Below are 24,838 nucleotides of genomic sequence, written 5' to 3' on the forward strand. Positions count from 1 at the left end.
ATAAATAAGTAAATAAATTTTTTAAAAATTGCACTCTAAGAGATATTTCAATGATTAAGAAAGCTGAGATAACACATTTAAAATAAGGTTTTTCCTGGAAAATCTGGAATGATGGCCACCCTGCTCTTCAATGACTCACATTGTACTAGAGTTATTGAGGATACAAAATATAAGGCATAGAATGTTCCTGCTTCTGAGGAGTTTACGGTATTGTTAGGAAAATAAAACTTCCATAAAGAAAATAGTTACAGGGGTTTTAATAAACAGCGCTAAAGAAAATAAAATCCTGAGGCGCCTGGGTGGCTCAGGTCTTTGGGCAGCTGCATTCGGCTCGAGTCGTGGTCCTGAGGTCCTGGGATCAAGCCCCATGTCGGGCTCCCTGCTCAGCAGAGAGCCTGCTTCTTCCTCTCTCTCTGCCTGCCACTCTGCCTACCTGTGCTCTCTCTCTATATATAAAATAAATAAACAAAATCTTTTTAAAAAAAGAAAGAAAAAAAACAAAATCCTGCAAGAATTTTAACCAATAAAATGTGCCAAAGCTTTTAAAAAATTATTTATTTAAAATTTATTATTTATTTATTTAAAATTAATATTTATTTAAAATTTATTATTATTTACTTAAATTTGACTAGCCAACATGTTATACATCACTAGTTCCTGATATAGTGTTCAGTGATTTATCAGTTTCATATGACACCCGCTGCTCATCACATCAGGTGCCCTCCTTAATGCCCATCACCCATTTACCCCATCCTCTCTACTATCTCCCCTTCCACAACCTTCAGTTTGTTTTCCAGAGTCAAGACTCTCTCATGGTTTGACTCTCTGACTTCTTCCCATTCAGTTGTCCCTCCCTTCCCCTATGATCCTCTACACTATTTCTTATATTCCACATATGCGTGAAACCATATGGTAATTTCTTTCTTTGATTGACTTAGCATTGTATCCTCCAGTTCCAAACATGTCCATGTAAATCCTTTCTGATGGCTGAGTAATAGTTCATTGCATGTATGAACCACATCTTCTTTATCCATTCATCTGCTGAAGGAGTGCCAAAGCTTTGGACATATTACTTCAGATCTTCACCATTTGAAGAGGGGATTGTTATTTCCATTTTAGGGATGAGGAAATTAATCTTGGAGAAACTGAGTGACATGCTCAAGTTTACACAGTTGGGAATCTGTGGAGGAGAGATTTAAACCCAGGTTCCAGAGCCTCTGTTCTTTCCATTCTAGTGTTGATCCATCCTTTCTTCTCCTGTACCACAGCATCTCTCACAAAGTGATGGTGAAAATTGTTATTTATAATTTAAAACATGTCCACAGAACTAACACTGATAGAATTACTGTTTCCTCTTTTTCAAATTTGTCTTTAAAACCGTTATTTCATACCTAAAAGAGGGGAAAGAGGTGACACTAAAGATAGAATATGTTAACATTTGAACCACCCATGCTTTGTTGGTTCTTGTTTAATTAAATTGTTTCTCTTCTTTGGCAGGGGCAGGCGATTATATGGAATTAGCAAGATGAATAAAAATAAACTGATTCATGATTTCCTGGAAGTAGTTTCAAGGGGTGATGTTGAACTCATCGGTGACTATATTACTAAAGTCCATTCCATCCTTGGAAACCTTGACTTTCAGCATCCAGAGACTGGGAATACACCTCTCATTACTGCAGCAGAAGAAAATCTAACAGAGGTACTGTGTGGTGTCCTGGGGCCCATGGGTAATCTTCTAAGCTAAGGATTCCAAGAATGAGGTGCTTACAAATAGCAAAACACTTACCTCTATATGAAAGAATGCCTGAAGGCAGGCTTCAGAGGGAATGTGAAAGGGCTTAGAATGGGGACAAGAAGATGAAAAAGACAATTTCACTCAACTGAGCAGGCTGATGCCTCTGTAAATTCTTGAGAGTCTAAATGCAAGTGGACCCTCAACCTTGCTTAGCCATCTCAATATCCTCTCTCTTGAAGATATTCTTAGCTTTTTTTTCTCTTTTGACTCCTTTCTAGTAACACTTTTTAAACAAATTATAAAATGTAGCATATAAAAATGTATACACAGCTTAAAGAAAAATAATGACACTAGCACCCATGTACCTATCATCCAAACCAAAAATTAGATGTTGCCAGGCCTCAAAAGCCTTTTATATTCTCCTCCTGAATTGTGTCCCCTATCTTTCATAATCATTATCCTGAATTTTGAGTTAATCATTTCCTTTGTGTTGTCCTCTCTGCTTATATTCCTAAATAATGCATTATTTACTTTTACCTGTTTTTGAATTTTACAAAAACAAACTTATACTACATGTGTTCCTGTCTAACTTCCTCATTCTTATTATTGCGTTTTTTATATTCAACCATTTTGAGACATATAACTGTGGGGGGTTTTTTTGTTTGTTTTTACTGGTGTCTAGTAATACATTTATGCCACAACATATTTGTCTGTCCTACTTTGAAGGACACATGGGTGCTTTCCATATTTATGTTATTACAGACAACAATGCTACCTTCCATTAGAATTTAATATGTTTAGATATCTCCTTTCTGATGACACACAAATAAACAAACACCTCCACTGATCCCACATCCTCCTCCAACCACATCCTCTTCTCTCTCAGACTTCTTCATCTGCAGATCTATGTCGAGAAATATGAAAGATCTACGATTTTACTCTGCTTATAAGCTAACAAGTTAGCCTGCCCCAATTTCTTAGATCCTTGGCATAAGACATCAAAACCCTTTGTCAGAGACAGAGAGCACTTTATTACTCATAACAATAGGATTACCAGGGTATTAACAATTTTGTATCATCTCACTCATCCTAATTCCCACATGATAGTAGGAAGAGGACCAGATGACCCCTGTTCAGATAGTAGGTTGGATTGCAGGACAGGAGCTCTAAATTTAGGGACCCCAAATCTTTTATAATGGGTAGTAAGCAAACCTACTTCTTGCTTCCAAGGCTGTTCACTACACAAGCAAGCTTGAAAAGAGTGTCTGGGGCAAAGGTATTCAGTGCCTCTGCTCATACAACTTATAGAAATGTGAGAGACCCAGAAAGACTTTTCCTAAAAATATCTACCTTTCATTTCTACAGTGTCTTGGCTTCTGGTGAATTTTCCCATGCACATACCACTCTGATTAATCTGACCAACAGAGGTGGGAACCACATCCATTAATTTGTCTCATACAATATTCAGTTAAAGCTACTATCAATAGAACTCCAAGCAGAGGAACAAGGCCATATTGTAAACTAGTGTCAATCATGCCATCCATGGTCCTGAACCCCTCCAACTCAACAAATGCCATCAACCAGATGGTTTTCTCCTTAAGTTTCTCTGTTGATCTTCTCATTTGGTCCAAGGCATCAACCCAGGTATTGCAGTCTATATCAGCCATTGCACAGACTTCACCTTGACCCACAGGAGGAAGTCTAGGGCAATTCTATCATTCATAACGACCCTGGCCAGTGACTTGACTGCTGACCTGAATGTCTTGCAGGGATGAGGTGGTATCATTGATAACTTTAGCTAAAGGCAGAAACAAATTTTGTTCTACCTTTTCTAATTGGACATCTGTCTTAGGGATAATTGTCCACAAGGGGCACATAAATTGTCCACAAGGGGCTATCCCTCGGGGAAGCTCCCTCAAGTAACCAATGATAGCTTCATTTTGGGAAAGCTCTGAAGTCATCTGAGTCTACATATCTACAGATGGTATTTACTTAAAGATTTGAAGGTCTCTTATGACCACCCCTAAAGCATAAGTCACTATGTTTTCAGGCGCCATACAAAGTAATGCCAGGTTTCTCTATAAGAGCTATAATCCTGGGAGTACCTCTTGGGCAGAAAAAGGTAGTGTTATCAATCGTTGGGCTTTTTTGCGTGGGACCTACATTAGTCAGGGGGCACAGGTTGACAGTGCCTCCATGTGATCGCTCAGCTGGCTGGTTGGTCTTAGGATTCCCAGTTCAATCTGAATAACTGAGTCTGGTCCTTGATTTGGGAGGATTATCAGTCCTATTTGTCCCTGCCAACAGCCAAGTAGCATTCATCCACCCTCACAGAATGAAGAGTGATGGCTGTGAGAATGGGAGTGGGAAGAAATCTGGAGGTGTGGACAGGTGTTTCACATTGAAGGTGCAAGAGGTGGGGCTGTCGACTGCAATTGGTAACAGACTTCTAGACAAAGAAGAGAATTGGCAATCAAGTCATGATCAGGGCTGTGTGGCAAGGAGTGGAAGACCCAGTAGTCAGTTACATGTAAGGTGCTTTGAAGAGTTTGGGAGAGACTCTCCAAGAGATTTTCTTTCACGAAGAAAATGTCCTGGGTAGTTCTAAAGAACAAAGGTCATCAAAGTCTCTCTCTTCCCTGTACTCCATAAGGTTGAAGATACTCTCTCTTTAGGTATCCTCAAACACCACAAAGTCTACATATCCTATTTCAAAATGTGGCTGCAGCTTCACCCCTATAACAGTTCTTTACTTCGTACCCAGTCTGTGTTGGTGGCTGTATTGTCATGTCTAATATGATGATGGATTCAAGCAGCAGGGGAGGAAATCAGGGTTGTACAGCATCAATCAGTAGTTTTATTCTTGTCTATCTCATCAGAGAATGGACTCTTGCCATGGGCTTCTACATGAGTTGACCTAGACAGTTTGCTTCCACAGTTCATCGCCCTAAAGAGAAGTGCTTTTTTTAATCTTCCAGTCTGTAATTTTCTAAGTGGCAGACCCAACAGCCAGACCACTGGCAGCAGCCCAAGAATCAGGAAAAATATAACAAAGGTCATTATGAGGAGTATTGGCCAGGGCTACGAGAAGAGTCTTGAGTTTTACCCACTGAGTGGGACAACCATGTCCATTACCAGTTCTACATAGCTGGCACCGAGGCCAACAAGCCGCAATAGCCCAGTGCACACATCAGCTTTCATCCTGACTGAACCATAATTGACACAGGCCCAGGCACTTAGGGGAATCCCTGAGAAGCAAAGTACCCTTCGCTAGCAGTTTTGCTTTAGGTGGTAGCGGTGGGGATGGGATGGTAGAATTTCCAGCAATAGAAAAGACACTATTTTTTCATGTAAAGCAAAGATGCCAATGTGCCTAGGCTGGTTACATTCTTAAATACACCATTTCCATTGGACAAAGAATGCTTGTTGGGCCTTTCCTTCCTTGTTAGGCATTGAGTTCTGGTTCCCCCAAATGGAAATATTGGACACAAGAGCCACAAGATCTCCTTGGATAAGGCATTCAGGTTTGACAAAAACCCACTAGCAAGCTAATATCTGCTTTTATTTATTTATTTAGTTAGTTAGTTACTAAGTCATTTCTACACCCAGTATGGGACTTAAATTCCCATGCCAAGATAAAGAGTTGTAAGCTCTACCAACTAAGCCAGCCAGGCACCCCTAACATATGCTTTTTCTAAGTGATATCCCAGGGTGCCTGGGTGGCTCAATTGTTGGGCATCTGCCTTCAGCTCAGGTCGTGATCCCAGGGTCCTGGGATTGAGCCCATATGAGCTCCCTGCTCAGTGGGAAGCCTGCTTCTCCCTCTCCCACTCCCTTGCTTGTATTCCCTCTCTTGCTGTCTCTCTTCGTTAAATAAACAAATAAAATAAATAAAAAATAAAAATGATACCCCTAGTAGACATGCTGAGGAGGCAACAAGTCCAAATCCCCAAGAAATGCCTCCAGATAGAGACTACTTCCCTTTGTCAGAATTTTGCCCAATCATTCAGATAGAAGCCACAGCAATAATCCACTGAATTGGCCCAAAGGGCCCCATGTACAGAATCATGTTAGCTTTCTTTCCCTACTGCAAACTTTGCTCAAACACCATTAGCTGAATTCAGACACCCACTTTTCCCAAGGGACTAGACAGGATGGTGACTTGGGAATCTGAATCTAAGAGAGCCATTAAAGTTTGAGTCTCGGGGCGCCTGGGTGGCTCAGTGGGTTAAGCCGCTGCCTTCGGCTCAGGTCATGATCTCGGAGTCCTGGGATCGAGCCCTGCATCGGGCTCTCTGCTCAGCGGGGAGCCTGCTTCCTCCTCTCTCTCTGCCTGCCTCTCTGCCTGCTTGTGATCTCTCTCTGTCAAATAAATAAATTAAAAAAAAAAAAAAAGTTTGAGTCTCTCCTTCCCCAGTGTTTGTCACATAGTCATGTCGGTGGCTATGACCTTCAAGCCCTTTTGAAGACTGGGTGTTCTTGGTCCCACTTAAAATGATCATTCTCCTTAAAGCAGCTGAGGTCAAGGTTCAGGGGGAGGGAGGGATTAGGAGCATGGTGAAAGAGAGCAGCTCCAGACCTGTAAGCAGAGGATATTTACTTTTGGTTTCCGGAAGCATTGAGGTTTCTTGCTTTTCAACAAAATGAACTTCCAATGTTTTTGGTCCATACAAAGCTCTTTATCATGTGGCAAGGACATTATTAATGACACTATCTATTTCAGCCTCAGAGATCCTTGACTTAGTGGCCATAGCTACATTACTTTCTGACTGGAACTGCAGGTTTTGCCCCCTTTGATTGACTCAGGTTTGGCTTTTCATTGCAGGGGCTTTAAAAAAAAATTTTTTTTTAATTTTTAAAGGATTCTACCTTAATCTGAATCATTTGCTAACCCTTTGTCATGATAACACCTTTACATTTTCACCTAGTTTTAACATAAGGGATAGGGGAGTTTTCAGAGTAGTGGGGGGTAATCACAAAAATCCGCTGGATTTCTTTGTCATTTTCTCTCTCTCCAATGGGTCATCTTCATTAGTATTATAACCCAATCCAGACCAGTAAGAACCTGAACACCACTTCTGTGCTTTATCATGGGAATTTGTCTGTCTCAAGGAAATCTCCCTAGGAGGTCCAAAGCTCCCTTATAGTAGCTTAAACCCACTGCAAAAAATTCTGAGACTTTTATCATTAAATGGACATAAGTTTGTCAGCAGGAAGGGCTGACTTGTAATATAGCTATTATCACTCTTCCTTAACAAATATAATTCATCTCCCTACCCAGATCCCAAATGAATGAGCCAAATTTCAAAGTTTGCCTGGTTTTTTGCCCATATCAGTCATGAATTTTCCTTTTTTCCTGCAGTGGAGATCTGCATCTCTGTAACTGTTGTCTGAAAGGGAGTAGAATCTTCTGCCTACCCAGGACAAATCTTGCATTATTTGTTATAGTGGCATGGACCTGAGGCCGACTGCCAGTTTGGTGAGGAAGATAGCAACGATAGAAAAATTATTAAAAACCAGGAAGCAATTGTTTTTTGAACTTATTTCTTGTTACTCAGCCTTTTTTTTTTTTTTAAGATTTTATTTATTCATTTGACAGAGAGAGAGAGAGAAAGGGAACACAAGCAGAGGGAGTGGAAAAGAGAGAAGCAGGCTTCCCGCTGAGTAGGGAGCCCAACGCAGGGCTCAATTCCAGGACCCCAAGATCATAACCTGGTCTGAAGGCAGATGCTTAACAACTGAGCCACCTGACTTTGACTGCCTCCCAGTTCCTTAAAGAGGCTTTGGTAGTCACTAATATGGAGGATCGTTTATTGCCCAATTGACCATACAATTTGGTCAACATATTTGCTACCACTTCCCATGAACCTTCTATAAATCTCATTAATTACCCCATGAAGCCCTCATTGTTCATCTATCATTTCTGTCTCTCTGATCATCTCATCTTTTGCAGAAATTAGTAACTGCGAAGCATCTGATATTTTTCCTTACTTGTCACCCAATAAGTTAGCCTACTACAGCTTCAGAGTCTGGCAGAAGACATGAGACTCCTGGGTCAGAGAAAAATAACTGTTTGCTGTTCACAATAGTAATGGTCAGAGTATCAGCATTCCCTTCAGTTTCCACAAGCCAACATAAGGAAGCGATAACTGTACATGCAGTGGGTTGAATAAAAGATGGGAAACCTAAGCTTAGGAAACCTGAGTCTTTTACAGTAGACAGTAAGCACGTTTTCCCAATGCTCCCAATGTTCCAGAAAGAGACGCTGTCTCTATCTTACAGAGCCATTCACTGTATAAACATCTTTGAAAACATGGTCTGGAACAAAGCTCACCTCTGTGAGCACCTTTGCTCACAAGACCTACAAAAACACAAGTTCCTGGAGTTTCTAGAGAATTGTCTTCCAACAGCCCCTCTAAAGAGTATTCCTCTGGTCAATCCTCACTGCCTCCACTTTCTCACCTCTTCAAACTACTGCCGTCTGGCATTGTTCTCTACCAGTCCATTGAAACCGCTCTTGGTGATGTGACTTGTAATGTCCTTAACATTGGTGGTCCTTAATAATATTGGGATGGCTCCTAATTCTGAATCTCAGCCCACATATCTCACTTGAATTCTTCTCTCTCTCTGTGTGTATAATGTTGAGCTTCTAACCATATATCTCTACTTCCATGTCACAGATCTCAAACATAGCATATCCACATTGTCTTCATTGTTTTTCTCTCCAAATCTAATTCTCCTGAGGAGCACCAGCATCAGTGCTTTCCATTTTGTTAGGTAGAGTCAGCATCTGTTTATCTTAAATCATTCACTCACTCATTCCTAAAACATTTATTCATGCGGTAAGAGCTCTCATAAGGTGGACTTACATTCTAATGAAGGTGAAACACAACAAATAAGGAAACAAAAAATGCTTAATTACATTACAAATTACTGGTAGTGCTTTGAAGTAACCAATAGAGTGATTCCTTGTTTGATAAGATGGTCAGGAAAATCTTCACTGATATGGTTACATTTACGTTAAAACTAAAATAATGATAAAGGATGACATTTGAAGAACAATTGGGGAAGTAGGGATAACAGAGATAAAGCTTCTTGGTTAGGAAAAAACTTGCATATTTGAGGTAAAAAGATGACTAGAACTTGCAGAGGAAGGGGAAGATTAGCACAAGATGAGGTTGGAAAATGGCAGGGCCCAAATCCTGCAAGACCACAAGGCATGAAAAGGTATTTTTTAAAAAACTGCTTTAGTGTGGGGTGCTTGGGTGGCTCAGTGGGTTAAAGCCTCTGCCTTCCGCTCTGGTAATGATCCTAGGGTCCTGGGATCGAGCCCCACATCGATCCCCACATTGAGCCCCACATCGGGCTCTCTGCTCAGCAGGGAGCCTGCTTCCTTCTCTCTGCCTGCCTCTCTGTCTACTTGTGATCTCTGTCTGTCAAATAAATAAATAAAATCTTTAAAAAAATAAAAATAAGAAAAATTAAAACTGCTTTAGTGAGATATAATTCACATTTCATACAATTTACCCATTTAAGGTGGGTTGTAGTTTATTCATATGAATGTGCAATCATCACCACAGTCAATTTTAAAACATATTCGTCATCTTAAAAAGAACTACTCACCTCTTTCCCCGCAAAAGAAACTCTGAACCCTTTAACTATCAGTTTCTATCTTTCCTCCTTTTCCCTGCCCTAGCCCTAAGCAATCACTAATCTACTTTCTGTCTCTATAGATCTTCCTATTCTGGACTTTCATGTAAATGGAATCAGGCGGCATGTGGTCTTTTGTGATTGGCTTCTTCTACTTAGCATACTGTTTTCGAGGTTCATGTTGCAGCATGTATCAGCACTTCCTTCCTTTTCATAGTTGAATAATATTGGGTTATATGGGTATACCACATTTTCATTGTTCATCTGTCCATTGACGGAAACTTGAGTTGTTTCCCTGTTTTGGTTACTATGAAAAAGGCTGCCACAGACATTTGTGTATAAGTGTTAATGTGGTCATATGTCTTCAAATTCTCTTTCATTCATCTTCCTAGGGGTGGAATTACTGGGTCATATGGGAACTCTATGCTTAATCATTTGAGGATCTGCCAGAATGGTTTTTAAAGTGGCTATATCATTTACAACAGAGTGTAAGGATTTTTATTTCTTCAGAACCTTGTCAACACTTACTACTTTTTGACTTTTTGAATGTAACCACTGTAATGGGTTTCAGACAAAGGTATTTGGAAGTGGAGAGATCTATTAGAAGGTTGTTGCATTGTTTCAGGCCAAAGATCACTGTGGCCTTGTCCTCAGTGGTAGTAGGGAAGCTAGACAAAAATGGACTGAAGTGAAAAACCTGGGAATTATCTTGATTTCTGGCTCACCATCAACATCCACATCTAATGAGTTCCACCTCCTAAATGTTCCTGGATTGTGCCCTCAGTTGCTCCATTTCTACTACCACTTCCCTGATTTAGTACTATTTTCTCTCCATGAGGCCACTGGGTAATCTCATTGGTCTCCTGACTTTCGTTCTTCCCACAGTGATTTTTTTTAAGTGCTGACTTGATCATGTCATCTCTCTGTTTAAAATCTCTCACTGGCTTCCCATTGTCTTGAAGATACAACTCTAATTCCTAAAGGGAGTTGGTAAAGCCTTTTAGGATTTCACTACTGTTGACTTCTCCATCACATTTCTTTACCCTCCATCCTCCATCTTGAGCTCCAGCCATGTCTAATTTAGTCTTCCGGAGCTTTGAATGTTATTTGTTCTTTTGTCCTCTGTATTAGTCATCTTGGGCTTTCCGTAGCAAACATACCATGGCTGAGTAGCTTAAATAATAGAATTTAATTTTTTCATAGTTCTGGGAACTGGGAAGTCCAATATCAAGATTCTGGCCAATTTGGTTTCTGGCAAGAGGTTTTTTTCCTGTCTTATGGATGGCCACCTTCTCTCTGTGTCCTCACTTGGCAGAGAGAAAGAGAACAAGTTCTCTTATGTCTCTTCTTATAATGACACTAGTCCTATCAGATCAGGGCCCCATTTCTAGAACCTAATCTAACCTTAATTACTTCCTAGAGGTCTCCTCTCTAAATACAGTCACATTGGAGTTTAGGGCTTCAACATATGAATTTTGAGGAGAAATAATTCTGTCCATAGCATCCACAGTACTTTGTTTACACTATATCCTTTGCTTCAAACAATCTTTCCCCTAGTCTTTGCCTAGTTAATTGAGTCTGATCCCTCAGTTCTCAGCTTAGACATTTTCTCTACAAAGTCTTCCTGGACCCAATGAGACAGCTTAATTCATTTCTTCTAAGTGACACCTTCACTCTTCTATATTTACCCTATTACTCTATTTCTCACACTATGTCACAATTGCTTTTTTATCTGTCTCTGTTCCTCATTAGTTTGTAAATGCCTTAAAGGCTGGTCCCTGTCTTGTTCACAGTTGGAGCCTCAGCACCAAGGACAGTTCTTGACTCATGCTAATCACTCCATCCCATTTGTTGAATAAATTATGCGTCAACATTTTGAATAGCATTTATTTGCTTCCTAGAAATACTTATGGAAATACTTGCAACTTTCGAGAATGTTTGTCTAAATTTGGGGTTTATATTTTATTTTTTCTAAAAGATTTTATTTATTTGAGAGAGAGTGCAAGAGCAAGGGGAGGGAGAAGCAGACTACCTGCTGACCAGGGAGCCCATCACAGGGCTTTATCCCAGGATGCTGCGATCATGACCTGAGCCAAAGGCAGACATTTAATTGACTGAGCCACCTAGGAGCCCTGGGTTTTGCATATTAAATTACAGATCATACTAATAGGACTTTGATACTTTATGTGGGTTTAACATAATATATTCACAAACTTCTAATTTTAAGAAAAGAATAGTATCTCCAAGGAGTGCCTGGGCGGTAAAGCATGTGACTTTCTTTCTTTTTTTTTTTTTTTAAGATTTTATTTATTTGGTGGGGGAGGCAGACTCCAGGCTGAGCATGGACCCCAATGCAGTGCTCAGTTCCAGGACCCTGAGATCATGACCTAAGCCAAAGTTAGATGCTTAACCAACCGAAGGACTCAGACACCACAAGCATGTGACTCTTGATTTCAGGGTTGTGAGTTCAAGCCCTGTGTTGGGTATAGAGATTACTTAAAAATAAAACCTTAAAAAAGAAAAGAATAATATCCCCAAACCATCCGTGTCATGGAGATTTTTGTTTTCCTAATTTAAAAAAGGCAAATAGCAGTCATCGGAGTTCAAATCAATTCTCCATTTTTATGCCCCTCTTATTCTCCTTTCCTACATCATGAGTCAAAGCCATGTCTAAGTTTTGAGTAGCCCTGAAGATACTGTTTGCATTCAAAAATGTAAATAAGAATGTTGTGATGTTGCAGGTTGTTGAATTGAATGTTGTGATGTTGCAGGTTGTTGAATTCCTTCTGGAAAAGGGAGCAGATATCACCCTTTGTAATTATAGCAATCAAACTGCAGTTCATGTGGCTAATTGCCATGTGCGAAGACTACTCTTGGCCATCAGTGGAATCCAGGCTCCCCAAATGCAACTTCTACAAAGTTCATGGCAAGGTGATCTTGAACAACTTCAACACTTGCTGGTCAGTTAAATTGATGTTTGCTTCTGCCTTTGGGTGGGTAAATGGTAAGAAAAGCCTAGACCATATAGGACTCCTTTTAAAGAAAAATAAGTTATTTTCAAATGCAGTCCCAGAAAGCTTCAGGAAGAGTATAGGGGAAAGAAACAGGATCGAAGAGGATACTAGGGTGGAAAACAGGGTAATAAGAGAACACAGCAGCAGCCTGTTTCCACCTTCCTCCAGCTGGATGTTAGAAGTCACGCAGCACCCACGGGAAATGATATGCTCCCAGGATGTCCCTAAAGAACGGCTGTCAACTTGCTCAGAGGAGCTCCCTTGACATCATTGCCATTTGTGCAATTGCTGTTTAGATCCCTTTGGACCAGTTGCACTTATTATCTTTATCCTGAAAAGGGAATCAGAGAGCCTCTGCTTTGCATAATATTTAGTTGTAACTAGAGGAGTTAAGAGGGTGTGTTTTTTAAGTGCTTTCTTCTCTGGGTATTGATCTTCTTGTTTAGATCTTCTAGCCACAGACATGCTTTCCCAAAGTAACTTACGAAACCATATGCATAACCAGGGACTTTAATTATTGGTGACCGCAACTGTCTATTCTTGGTATTTACCTTCAGAGACACTTTCAGATCACATGACCTTCCAACTGAAAGAAAATCAATTGCTGCTAGGAAACAGTTTCTTCCAGTCCCATATGGTAGAGATACAAACAGATAAAGAGAAAGTGAACAGAATTCTGTCGCCTAGAGTTCAAGGAAATCTACAACAAAATTCAAAGGACTCTCTAAATTCTTTTGTTGTATTAAACTATAGTCTAAAATTGCCATATGTCATAACTGAAGTTTAGAACACTTTTGAAAGACAATAATTTTATTTCAATGGTATTTGTAATGGTTGTTATGATACAATATGTTTTCATAACCACATTTTTTCACCCTAAATATTAGCAGCCACTTTTTAAGAAACTGGTGCCTATAACTGAATCCAGAACTTAATAAGCAGATGGTGAATTAAAGTGCTATTGTAAGACTATTCTCAGCTCAAACCTTTCATGTTGGTTCTAACTAAGAATAAACATTGACATAAGAGGTAGCTTCTTTTCAGAGACTGAAAAAAATATTAACTAATTAATTCCCACAGCACCCCTCTGAGGTAATATCATTATCTCTAGTTTGTCCCTAGAGAAAGTGAGGTAGAAACGTTGACTATACTGATATGGCATAAAGTGAAATAGAGTGGAAATTAGTGAGTTGCTTTGGTCTATAAAATAAGCAATTTGGATACTTTGGCCTTACAGTGGTTTTTCAGTTGTGAATTATCCAAATTAAGTTCCATTTTCATTAAAACAACAAATATCACCTATATACCCACCTCCATTTGACTGTACATAGACGGTTAAGTGAGCTACATTCTTATTGCGGATCATTCATTCATTCCACAAATGTTTATTGAGCACGTGTCAAACTCTACTCAGTGCTTTTCATATTCTGTCTCCAACCATCAAAACAACCCCACAGAGGCAGGGAGTCTGCCTTCCTTCTCCCTCTACCTGTCCCTTGGCTCAGCTCATGCTCTCTCTCTCTTGCTCACTCTCTCAAATAAACAAAATCTTAAAAAACAAACTAACAAAAACAACTCCACAGAAAAGACATTGTTTTTCCTACTGACAGCTGAGGATTCTGAAGGTCAGAGAGTAGGATTCCCAGATTTTGCAAACAAAAAATACAAGACTTTCAATTAAATTTGAATTTCAGATAAATACCAAACAAATTTTTTTCCAAATAAATCTTTTAATATGATTATGTCCCCCATGAAAATTATTCATTGCTTAACTGGATGTCCCTTATTTTATTAGTGTGATTTTATCAAGTGTTCTTGATAATCCTATCAGGAAAGTTAAAGAATGAGTTTAAGGAAGTAAAATTCAAACCCAATTCTGTCTGGCTCTCAGGCCTGTGTAATTTCATCAGCTCCTCCTCAATATAGATGCTGAGAAAGAATGTATTGAAGTGAAAATGAAAATTTGGCTAAACAAGGAAAATGCAAAGATTGGTATAAATAGACAAACACTAAAAACAAAACAGAAATAAAGCTTCTTGTTTTTAAAGGCATCTGAAGAGCTCCTGGATATAAATTTCCCAAACCAACATGGCTTGACCCCTCTGATGCTGGCTGTGAGGGATGTGGATCTGTTCGAGAGTCTCGATATGTCAACAGCCTACAGACCTGTGGAGGTTCTGTCTGAGCTCCTCCAGCATCACGCGTGAGTATGAGTGGTCAGTCAGCATCAGTGGAAGGGCGTCTTGTGTCACTGTTATTTTCAGAAGTCACTTGTAAATCTGGGCATATAGATTGCTTTTTAAAATTCTACATATTGGGGAACCTGGCTGGCTCAGTAGGTAGACTGTGACTCTTTATCTCGGAGTTGTAAGTTAAAGTCCCATGTTGGGTGTAGAGATGAATTAAAAATAAAATCTTAAAAAAAATTATATTGAATTGAATGCACATATATGGTCATAAAAGGGACTTAGCAGTTGCAAAGTGATATATAGATGTTAGATGTTGCTATCTATTATTCTTATGATGTTGACCATTTGTTTAAATAATCTTTTGGTAGTTATGAGGAGTGTCAAATACTTCTTGAGTAGGCAGCTCCCTACCCCCAAAATGTTACTAATTATTTCAGAAAGCATTGTCAGTTATCAAAAGCAATTTTGATTTCCAGTTATCTAAAAATTGCTGTATGCCAAAATGCTCTTTAGGAAGAGGGAAAGTAAACAATTAGCTTTTTTTTTTTTTAATCAGAGGATTAAAAAACAGTTTTTCATGTTAGAATTGTAGTTTCCCAGCACCATTACCTAGATATCTTGTCATCCAATAAGAACAGATGGACAAAATTCATTCAGTACTTCATATGAATTTTGTTTTAGGAATAAAAGAGGAAAGGGAGTTTCAAGAACAAAAGTAGAGTTAAGAACATTAGCTATTGTAAAAGGATCAGTTAGTATAATAGGATGAAGATGGAAGTTTGAAGCTACCATAGACTTTAGTGTTAAGAAACCACTGAGATTGTTTAACATGGAGAGTACCGGACACGACTCCGAAGATGGTGTTCAGTAGGCCTGGAGTGGGGTCCAGAATACAGGAAATCAAAAAACACCACATTGAGAAACACTAATCAAGGAAAACGAGCAAACTCAAGTCCCAATGAGTTAAATGACTTATGGCCACATATCAAGGCAGTGCTGTCCCCTGATTCTGGGTCCTAAGCTATTTTTTTGAATCATGACCTTCAATATAGAAAAAGCTGTAAGAGATTATTGTTGCAGATGATAAAACATTAACCTGTCCCATGAAAAAACAAAAACAAAAACAAAAACAAAAAAACCTGTCCCGTAGCAATAAGGAGATTCATATTCAAAGCTGTTACATTGGAGACCACGACTGATGCGTTCCTTTTCCTAGACTGTGACTAGCAAAGCAAGTATAATCATTGTTTCCCTCTCCCTAATCTGTCAACAGGGCTCTCATCATTTACCTTCTGGATCTCTCTGAGCTGATGTCTAATCCTAGGATTCAGTACGACATAGAGAGGATGTTTGTGCTTTTGAAGGAGTGCTAAGATCAGTCAGTGGGCTTAACAATCATAGAGCAAGGCAAAGAGAAATGAAAAGATTATGCAGAGGGATTTTATGACAAGATCCAATCCACTCAACCAGAGTCTGTAAAATAAACATATCAGCTTAATTCTATGCCATTCTACTATTTTGAGTGGTAAAAGCTAGCTGTTAGCATTAGAAAAAAAAAAGAACTATCAAGAAAGTAAGCAGTTAGCTAAATCATTGGAAAGGAAAAAAGCAATCAAGTCAGCTATTTGGAATGATAAGACAATAGTTTATCAGGATGTTTCAATCTTCACTTAATTTACTCATCATTAAAGAATTATGAAATTTTTTGCCCAAAGTTGGACATTTTCTACAAATATTGGAATTTTTTAGGTTGGGAGTAGAAATAAGATATCCAACATAATCCTTTTACTTAAAAATGTCACTCTCTCTTACATTTTGAAGTTATTGTTGTCAGCTCCAAACTACATGATTGCTTTTATTTATTTGATGTCAATGTTTTTCTTCTTATATTGGTTCTTTCCTCAATAGATTTAACTGAATTATCTTTTATGTGATTTTATTCTTCCTAGAGATCCTAAACTCTGTGATTTTAGTGGAAAATCAGCAATACATTATGTGTCACAAATACAAAGTTTTAGGAAACAACAGTTACTGGACATTCTAATGAATTCTATGCCAAAACCAGGTAAGTACTTCTATTCCACTTTCAAAATTCCCGTTATTGAAAAGCCTTATTAAAAATCTTCCTTTTTTAACGTGTATTTGATGGATTCATTTAAAGATACCAAGGCAGGGCACCTGGGTGGCTCAGGTGGTTAAGCAACTGCCTTCCGCTCAGGTCATGATCCTGAAGTCCTGGGATGGAGGTCCCTATTGGGCTCCCTGGTCAGCAGGGAGTCTGCTTCTCCCTCTGACCCTCCCCCCTCTCATGCCCTCTCTCTCTCAAATAAATAAATAAAATCTTAAAAAAAAAATAAAGATATCAAGGCAGCAGCAATTTATTGAGCAGTGACTATATACAAGGCCCATGACTAGGTATTCTGGGGGATGCAAAGAAATCCAAGACATGGTCCAAACTCCTGAAAGTATTTAGTTTGGTCAGGGACACATCATGTAAGTCAGGAGAGAAAGAGATTTTCATGAGCTTGAAAGAGGAGAAGGGACATACCATGGTCCTTAAATGCTAGATAAGATTTGGAGGGAAGAGAGGGACACCTGGGTAGTTCAGTCAGTTGGGCATCCAACTCTTGGTTTCTACTCAGGTCCTGATCTCATGGGCTGTGGGATCGAACCCCACCTCGGCATCCTAGCTTGGTGGGAAGTCTGCTTGAAAGATTTTCTCCCCTTTTCCCCTGCTTGTTTGCATTCTATCTCTCTCTCAAAATAAAGAAATAAATCCTTAAAAAAAGATTTGGAAGGAAGAGAAAAAGATACAAGGTTGATATAGGTAGGGAGAGAGAGTCTGAACAAAGAAATAGAAATAGTCACAGAGAAAAAAGTAAAATGAAAGAAGTTTCATTGAGTAACATGTGACCTTGTGAAAGCTGGTTGACTTTCTTGTCTGACTGAAGCTTCTGGGCTGGGAACAAGGCCATTCCATGATAGAAGTGAAACACAATCTGGTCCTTGAAAAGCGATGGGATCTGATTTTGTAGAGCAGAGGCATCATGGTGTAAGTGAGCCTCACTTATCCCAGGGGCAAACAAGACACTAGGAAGTTCGTGTTGGGGAGCAGGAATACATAGTAAGATTAGATACCTAAAGAAACTGGGTCCATTGAAGAACGATTGAATGCAGATTTTTTTCAATAAAATAGAGTTGCTAAAGAAGTTTAAGCCAGTGAGTGGTGAAAGCCATGTTTTAGGAAAATTAAGCTGTTGTTATTGTGTAGAGTGGACTCGAAGGAAGAGATTCATGGCGGGGAGCTCTATTAAGAGAGTACAGAAGTGCGTGTGTGGTGACAATGGCCAGAGAAGAGTCCTGGGTTTGGTGTGGGACTGCGCCTTCCAGGTGCTGGGTGCAGTGACTCTAAGAGCTATTGTGGAAGAAAAATTCACAGCATTTAGTGATGTAAATCTGATGGAGACAAAAGTCAGGAGAGTTCAATTTGATTCCAAAGTTTCAGCCCAGGGAAGGAGGGTGGGGGATGGAAAGACAATCAACAAAAGAGAAGACCACTCTTGTTTGGTGAGGATATTGAAGGTAATGAGTTCTAAGGCACTGCGTTTGTTGGAACCTTACCTTTCAAGTAACAATGTTCTATAGGACAGGGCCATGGGAGGGGATGAGTTGGTATTGTTTGGGAGTTCACTACAAAAAGGGAATTGTGAGGATCTGCAAGCGGGTAAGATCACCGGAGGATTGCAAAGGGCTGAGCTGAGCAAGTATTCCCACAGTTAGGGAGTGGTGTGCACTTAGGGACCCAAGGGCAGTGAGACAGAGAAGAAGGAACTGGGGAGAGTTGCAAGAAGCAAGGTGTGGGAAAATACCAACTTGGAAAAGAGGTTGCAAAGCAGATGTGGTAAGGAAGTGTGAAGTTTTAGTGATAGGATAGAGGCAGAAGACTGCATGGAGTAAGGAAGGAAAATATGGAGGGTCTGAGCAGAGATAAACCTTGTGCAATTTTGTATCAGTTACAAAATAACTGGAATAGATCTTGGAAGAGGAAGACGTTTTCATCAAAGAGCCTGCCCTTATTTGAAAAAGTTATGATAGCAGGAGGGGATGCATATAAGACCACAGTCCCTCAGTAACTAACTGGGAGTTTACCGTTTGGTGTTCAGAACTCTGCCAATTTAATCGGGCTTCAAGTGTTAGACAGAAAATGTGCCTGGTCTTGGTAACTACAGAACAGATATAATTTCTAGCCCATTACTAGGGGGTTTCACTTAGCAACTTTGCCTAACTTTTGTTTTTTAAGCAAGCAAAAACCCATCCATTCTGTAGACTCTTGTCCTCATACCCTTTCCTGTGATAATTATTGCCTGAAGCCTCATCAGGATCCCAAATCATGATTTTAGGAAAGTCTTTGACAAAATGGAACTGGTTTTAGAACCAAGATCTAGATCTTCCTATGAAATTGAGAGAGATGAGTCTTATCAAAACACATTATCCTGTTTCTTTTGGCAGAAAGACATGCTGAATCATTGCTTGACATTTGTCATGATACAAACTCTTCTCCCCCCGATACGAGGACAGTTACTACAAACCAAAATATAATCTTGCAAAGCATCAGCAGCAGCGAGGTAAGATGTTTTTTCTTCAAAGAAACTAACAAAAAATGAATAACCTACTCCATCGACAACTTCATTTGTATTGCTTGACTATTTTGTAACAATCGTACATTACAATTATATTTTTAATGTAATCACAAAGTAATTGAAAGCACATTTAATAAGACAGTGTTCCGGGGTGCCTGGGTGGCTCAGTGGGTTAAAGCCTCTGCCCTTGGCTCGGGTCACGATCCCAGCGTCCTGGGATCGAGCCCCACATCGGGCTCTTTGCTCAGCAGAGGGCCTGCTTCCTCCTCTCTCTCTGCCTGCCTGTCTGCCTACTTGTGATCTCTCTCTGTCAAATAAATAAATAACTAAAAAAAAAAAAAAAAAAAAAAAGACAGTGTTCCACAGGTTTAATTTCAGAGCAGTAATTAGCTAGTCAGTTTGGAGTCTTGTGCATTGTGTGTGTGTATACCTAATACCACAGAATATTGGATCCATATTAAATAATAAAATATAGTTTATGTATATGTGTGTAAATGTGGAAAAAGAGAAGACCATTAATCTGATCATGTCAAATCCATCAGAGGCTACCACAAAGAAGGTGCTCCCTCTTGGCCACAGTCACCACCACACCCCAACAATCCCCTGCCATGATGAATGACTCCACAAAAAGTCCCTCACAGTTCAGTAACAGTACTAGTAACAGTGTAATACATAGAAAACTGTGGACTGATACACAATATATACAATAAATTGGTAACAGTTGTTGCCTACAGGGAGAGAATTGGAGACAAACTTTGCACTGTGTACTCATTTGTACCTTTTCAGTTTTTATGAAAATTAACATAGCCCGGACAGTTAAAAATATTGCTACCCTATATTTTGTTGGTAGGAAAAAATATGGCCACAAATTGTTTATTTTTAAAAGTTGATGAGGGGGGTGCCTGGGTGGCTCAGTTGGTTAAGCCTCTGCCTTTAGCTCAGGTCATGATCCCAGGGTACTGAGATGGAGCCCAGTGTCGTGTTCCCTGCTCATCAGGGAGCCTGCTTCCCTTCTCCCCCTGCTGCTCCCCCTGCTTGAGCTCTCTCTCTCTCTTTGTCCAATAAATAAGTAAAATCTTTATTTAAAAAAAAAGTTAATGAGGTATGGAGTATAATATTTATAAACAATAATAAGGACTTTTGAAGATGGTGGAGTAAAGAACTTTCAGTCCCTTTCTCCTTTGAAAAATCATCCCAAAACAACAAAGAAAACAAAAACCAAAAATTTAATTTGAAAAAACTTCTTGGGACGCCTAGGTGCTCAGTTTCTGCTCAGTAAAGTTTCTGCCTACAGTTCAGACCATGATCCCAGGGTCCTGGGAATGAGCCCCATGTAGGGCTCCCTGCTTAGCCAGGAGTCTGCTTCACCCTCTTCCTCTGCCCCTCCCCCTGACTTATTCTCTCTCTCTCAAATAAATAAATAAAATCTTAAAAAAAAAACAAAACCAAACCAAACTTTCTTGTTTTGAAATAATTACAGATTTATTGGAACTTATAAAAATAGTACAAAGACATCCTGTGTAAACTTCACCAGCGTCCCCCAATGGGAACTATTATCATAACTATAGCAGATTGTCAAAACTGGGAAGTTGACATTGATCCATTACAATTAACTAAACTACAGACCCTGCTTGGATTTCACTAGAATTTACATACATTCTTTTTTCTTTCTTTCTCTGTTTTTGTGTGTCTGAGTATACAATTCTGTGACATTTCCTTTTTTTCCCTAAGATTTTATTTATTTATTTATTTGTTTTAGAAAGTGAGTCCCCATGCTGAACGGGGAGTCCCATGGGGGCTAATCCCATGACCCCGAGACCATGACTGGACACGAAACAAAGACTAGGTCACCTAACCAACCGAACCACCCAGGCACCCCTGGTTCTGTGATGGTTCATCCCCTGAATCACCAGAATCAAAAATTCGAAACTGCCACCACAAGGGTGGCTTCATAGCCACACCCTCTTCCCTTCCCTAACCCCTGGCAGCCACTGATCAGCCACTGATCTGTTCTCCATCTCCATAATTTTGTCATTTTGAGAACGTCATATAAATGGAATTACCATACATAAAAACTTTTCAGATTGGCTTTTTCTACTCAGCATAATGCTCTTGAGATAGACCCAAGTCCTATCAAGTTTCTTTACATTGCTGAGTAGTATTCTATGGCACAGATATTCACAGTTTACTTAACTATTCACTTGTTGAGAGTCATTTAGGTTGTTTCCTGTTTTGACCTATTATATATAAAGCAACTATGAGCAATTGTGAATAGATTTCTGTATAAATATACACTTTCATTTCTCTAGGATACATGTCCAAGAATCCATTTACTGGGTCATATGGTAAATGTCTGTGTAATTTTTTTTTTATTTTTAAGATTTTATTTATTTATTTGACACACAGAGAGAGATCACAAGTAGGCAGAGAGGCAGGCAGAGAGAGAGGGGGAAGCAGGCTCTCCGCTGAGAAGAGAGCCCAATGCGGGACTGGATCCCAGGATCCTGAGATCATGACCTGAGCCGAAAGCAGAGGTTTAACCCACTGAGCCACCCAGGCACCCCTCTATCATTTTATATTCCCACTAGCAATGAATGAAATGTCCAGTTTTTCTGTCCCCTGGCCAGCATTTAGCACTATCAGTATTTTTTATTTTAACCGTCTTAATAGATGTATGGTGGTCTCTCATTGTGGTTTTAATTTGCACTTCCCTAATGACGTTGAACATTTTTTCATAGGTTTACTATTCCCCATTAGCATAAATCGTTTGAACTTTTTTTGATATTTCGTTTTCTGATTGGTTTGTTTTCTTACCGTTGGGTTTAGAGAATTCCTTATGTATTCTGGATATGTGATTTGCAAATATTTTCTACTAATCAATAGGAAGAACTGGCTTGTTATTTTCATCTCTGTAACTTGGCTTTCATCAAACAGAAGTTTTTTTGTATTTATTTATTTAAGGATTTTATTTATTTATGTGACAGAGACACAGCAAGAGAGGGAACACAAGCAGGGGGAGTGAGAGAGGGAGAAGCAGGGGGGAAGCCAGTTTCCCACTGAGCAGGGAGCTGGACACTGGGCTTAATCAACAAGGACCCTGGGATCATGACCTGAGCTGAAGGCAGATGCTTAACAACAGAGCCACCCAGGCGCCCCCCAAAGTTTCTCATTTTGATGAAAATCAATTCATCTATTTTTTATGGGTCTTAATTCTCATGTTATATCTAAGAATTCTTTTACTTGATCTGGGTCCTGGTTACACAAATGTGTTCAGTTTATAAAAATTTACAGATCTATGCACTTTTCTGAATGTTTGCTACACTTAAATTGAAGGTAATGGCAAGGGGAGGCATATGCTTTCAAATACCTGAGAAAAGAATTGTTCCCAGCCTCGGATTCTATATCCAGACAAACTATCAATTAAGTATTAGAGTTGAATAAAGAAATTTTTCAGACATACTTAACACTGAAGCATTTTACTTCTCAAATACCTTTTAAGGAAGCTACTATGTGCCCTATTAAATTAAGGGAATAGAGGGGCAGCTGGCTGGCTCTGTCAGTAGAGCATGTGACCCTTGAATTTGGGTTTGTAAGCTCAAGCTCCATGGTGGGTGTAGAGATTATTTTAAAAAAATGAAATCTTTAAAAAAAATTAAGGGTGGGGCATGTGGGTGGCTCAGCAGGGAGCCTGCTTCCCTCTCTCTCTCTCTGCCTGCTTCTCTGCCTACTTGTGATCGATCTCTGTCAAATAAATAAATAAGCTCTTAAAAAAAAAATAAAAAATTAAAAAAATTAAGGGAATAGATAAAAATAAAGAAGGAAAATTGGACCATGATGCAGGGGATCTGGACTCTAACACAAGAGATAGTGAATCATTGGTATTATGGAGAAGGCAAGTTCCAAGGTGTCAGCCACGTATCAAGTCTAGGGAACAAAGAGCTGAGATAATTTGGGGTGGGGGAGGGGAGAAGAGCAGGATAATGGGGATTTCCAGGAAAGCAATGGAACTAATATATTATCTCATATATTTAACCAACTGGAGAAATCACTGGAGGTTGGGAAGATTTAGGGATTAAAAAATACAAGAAAATGAGTAAAACAAAACAGAAATAAAAATGGGTGTATAAGAATATGATACTGTCTACATAATAAAAAGTCAGTAGGTAATATTTCATTTTGATGACTCAGGAGATAGCAGGACTATTGTATCAGCTAGAGATATGGAAGAAAATATCAAAAGAAACAATTAAAAGGTTGGAAGTGGTTACCTCAGAGGGAAAGGGTAGGGAAGGAAACTTATGACCTTTACTTAAAAGTTTTTACCATTATTTGACTTTTTAAAAACATGTAAGTTTGACACACATTGAAATTAATTTAAAATTAAAATATAGAGATGGTTGGGGACGTCTGGATGGCTCAGTTGGTAGAGGATGCAACTCTTGATCTCCAGTTGTGAGTTTGAGCCCCACATCATTTGTAGAGATTACTTAAAAACAAAATCTTTAGGGGTGCATGACTGGCTCAGTTGGTTAAGTATCTGTTTTTGGCTCAGGTCATGGTCCTGGAACCAACCCCCACATCGGGCTCCCTGCTCAGAAGGGAGTCTGCTTCTCCCTCTCCCTCTGCTCCTCCCACGGCTTGTGCTCTCTCTCTCTCTCACTCAAATAAAGTCTTAAAAAAATAAAATCTTTAAAAATATATGTATAGAAATGGTTAAATCAGGACTCCTTTGGGGCATGGGATGGGATGAGGTAGAATGGAAATGTGCATTTTAATACTACTATTACTATTTTTTTAATATTAAAAAACAGTGTAAGGGTGTCTGGCTGGCTCAGTTGGTAGAGCATGTGACTCCTGATCTTGGGGTTGTGAGTTCAAGTCCCACAGTGGATGTACTTAGAATCCTTAAAAAATAAAATAAAAAATAAAAACCCAGCTTATTTAATACTATTTGAGTATTTTCCTTTGTGAATTTATAATTTTTTAAAGCAGGTTAAAAAACAAAAACCAAGCTAGAGTTGCTTTGATACACTGGTTCTCCACAGGGGGGCGATCTTGCCCTCCAGGGGGCATCTGGCTGCATTTGGAGACATTTTTGGTGTCACAACTGGGGTGTGGATCGAGTTCCTTGCTCATCAGGGAACCTGCTTCTGCTTCTCTCTCTTTCTGTCAAATAAATAAATAAAATCTTTTTAAAAAATTAAATAAAAGTAAAGTAATGTGTGTAAAACAACTTAAAAATGCTCATGTTCTTTGGATCAATAATTCCATATCTAGAAATTTACTCTAAAGAAATAATACAGAGGTGCCTGGGTGGCTCAGTGGGTTAAGCCTCTGCCTTCAGCTCAGGTCATGATCTCAGGGTCCTGGGATTGAGCCCCGCATCGGGTCTCTGCTCAGCAGGGAGCCTGCTTCCCCCTCTTTCTCTGCCTGCCTCTCTGCCTATTTGTGGTCTCTGTCTGTCAAATAAATAAATAAAATCTTAAAAAAAAAAGAAATAATACAAAATTGGGGTATTCATTGAAAAGATGTTCACAGCACAATGTGTAATATTGAAGAATTAAGAACTGCCTAATAAGCATTATGGGCTTCTATTGTAAGACTCACGGA

General features: G+C 39.3%; 1 protein-coding gene across 1 annotated transcript in view; it reads left to right on the forward strand.

Moving 5' to 3' along the window:
• The first annotated feature begins 1,540 nt into the window (after positions 1-1,540).
• MAP3K19 (mitogen-activated protein kinase kinase kinase 19) overlaps positions 1,541-24,838 on the forward strand; it is a 51,563-nt gene continuing 28,265 nt past the window's right edge. Inside the window, exons 1-5 of the mRNA XM_032856174.1 lie at positions 1,541-1,699; positions 12,157-12,345; positions 14,448-14,602; positions 16,538-16,653; positions 19,098-19,213. Of these exons, the coding sequence (XP_032712065.1) occupies positions 12,289-12,345; positions 14,448-14,602; positions 16,538-16,653; positions 19,098-19,213 (444 nt within the window). The 5' untranslated portion in view covers positions 1,541-1,699; positions 12,157-12,288. The remainder of the gene's footprint in view (positions 1,700-12,156; positions 12,346-14,447; positions 14,603-16,537; positions 16,654-19,097; positions 19,214-24,838) is intronic.

This window comes from Lontra canadensis, unplaced genomic scaffold (assembly GCF_010015895.1).
Source record: "Lontra canadensis isolate GAN:19392208 unplaced genomic scaffold, GSC_riverotter_1.0 scaffold11, whole genome shotgun sequence".
NCBI classification, from domain to species: Eukaryota; Metazoa; Chordata; class Mammalia; order Carnivora; family Mustelidae; genus Lontra; species Lontra canadensis.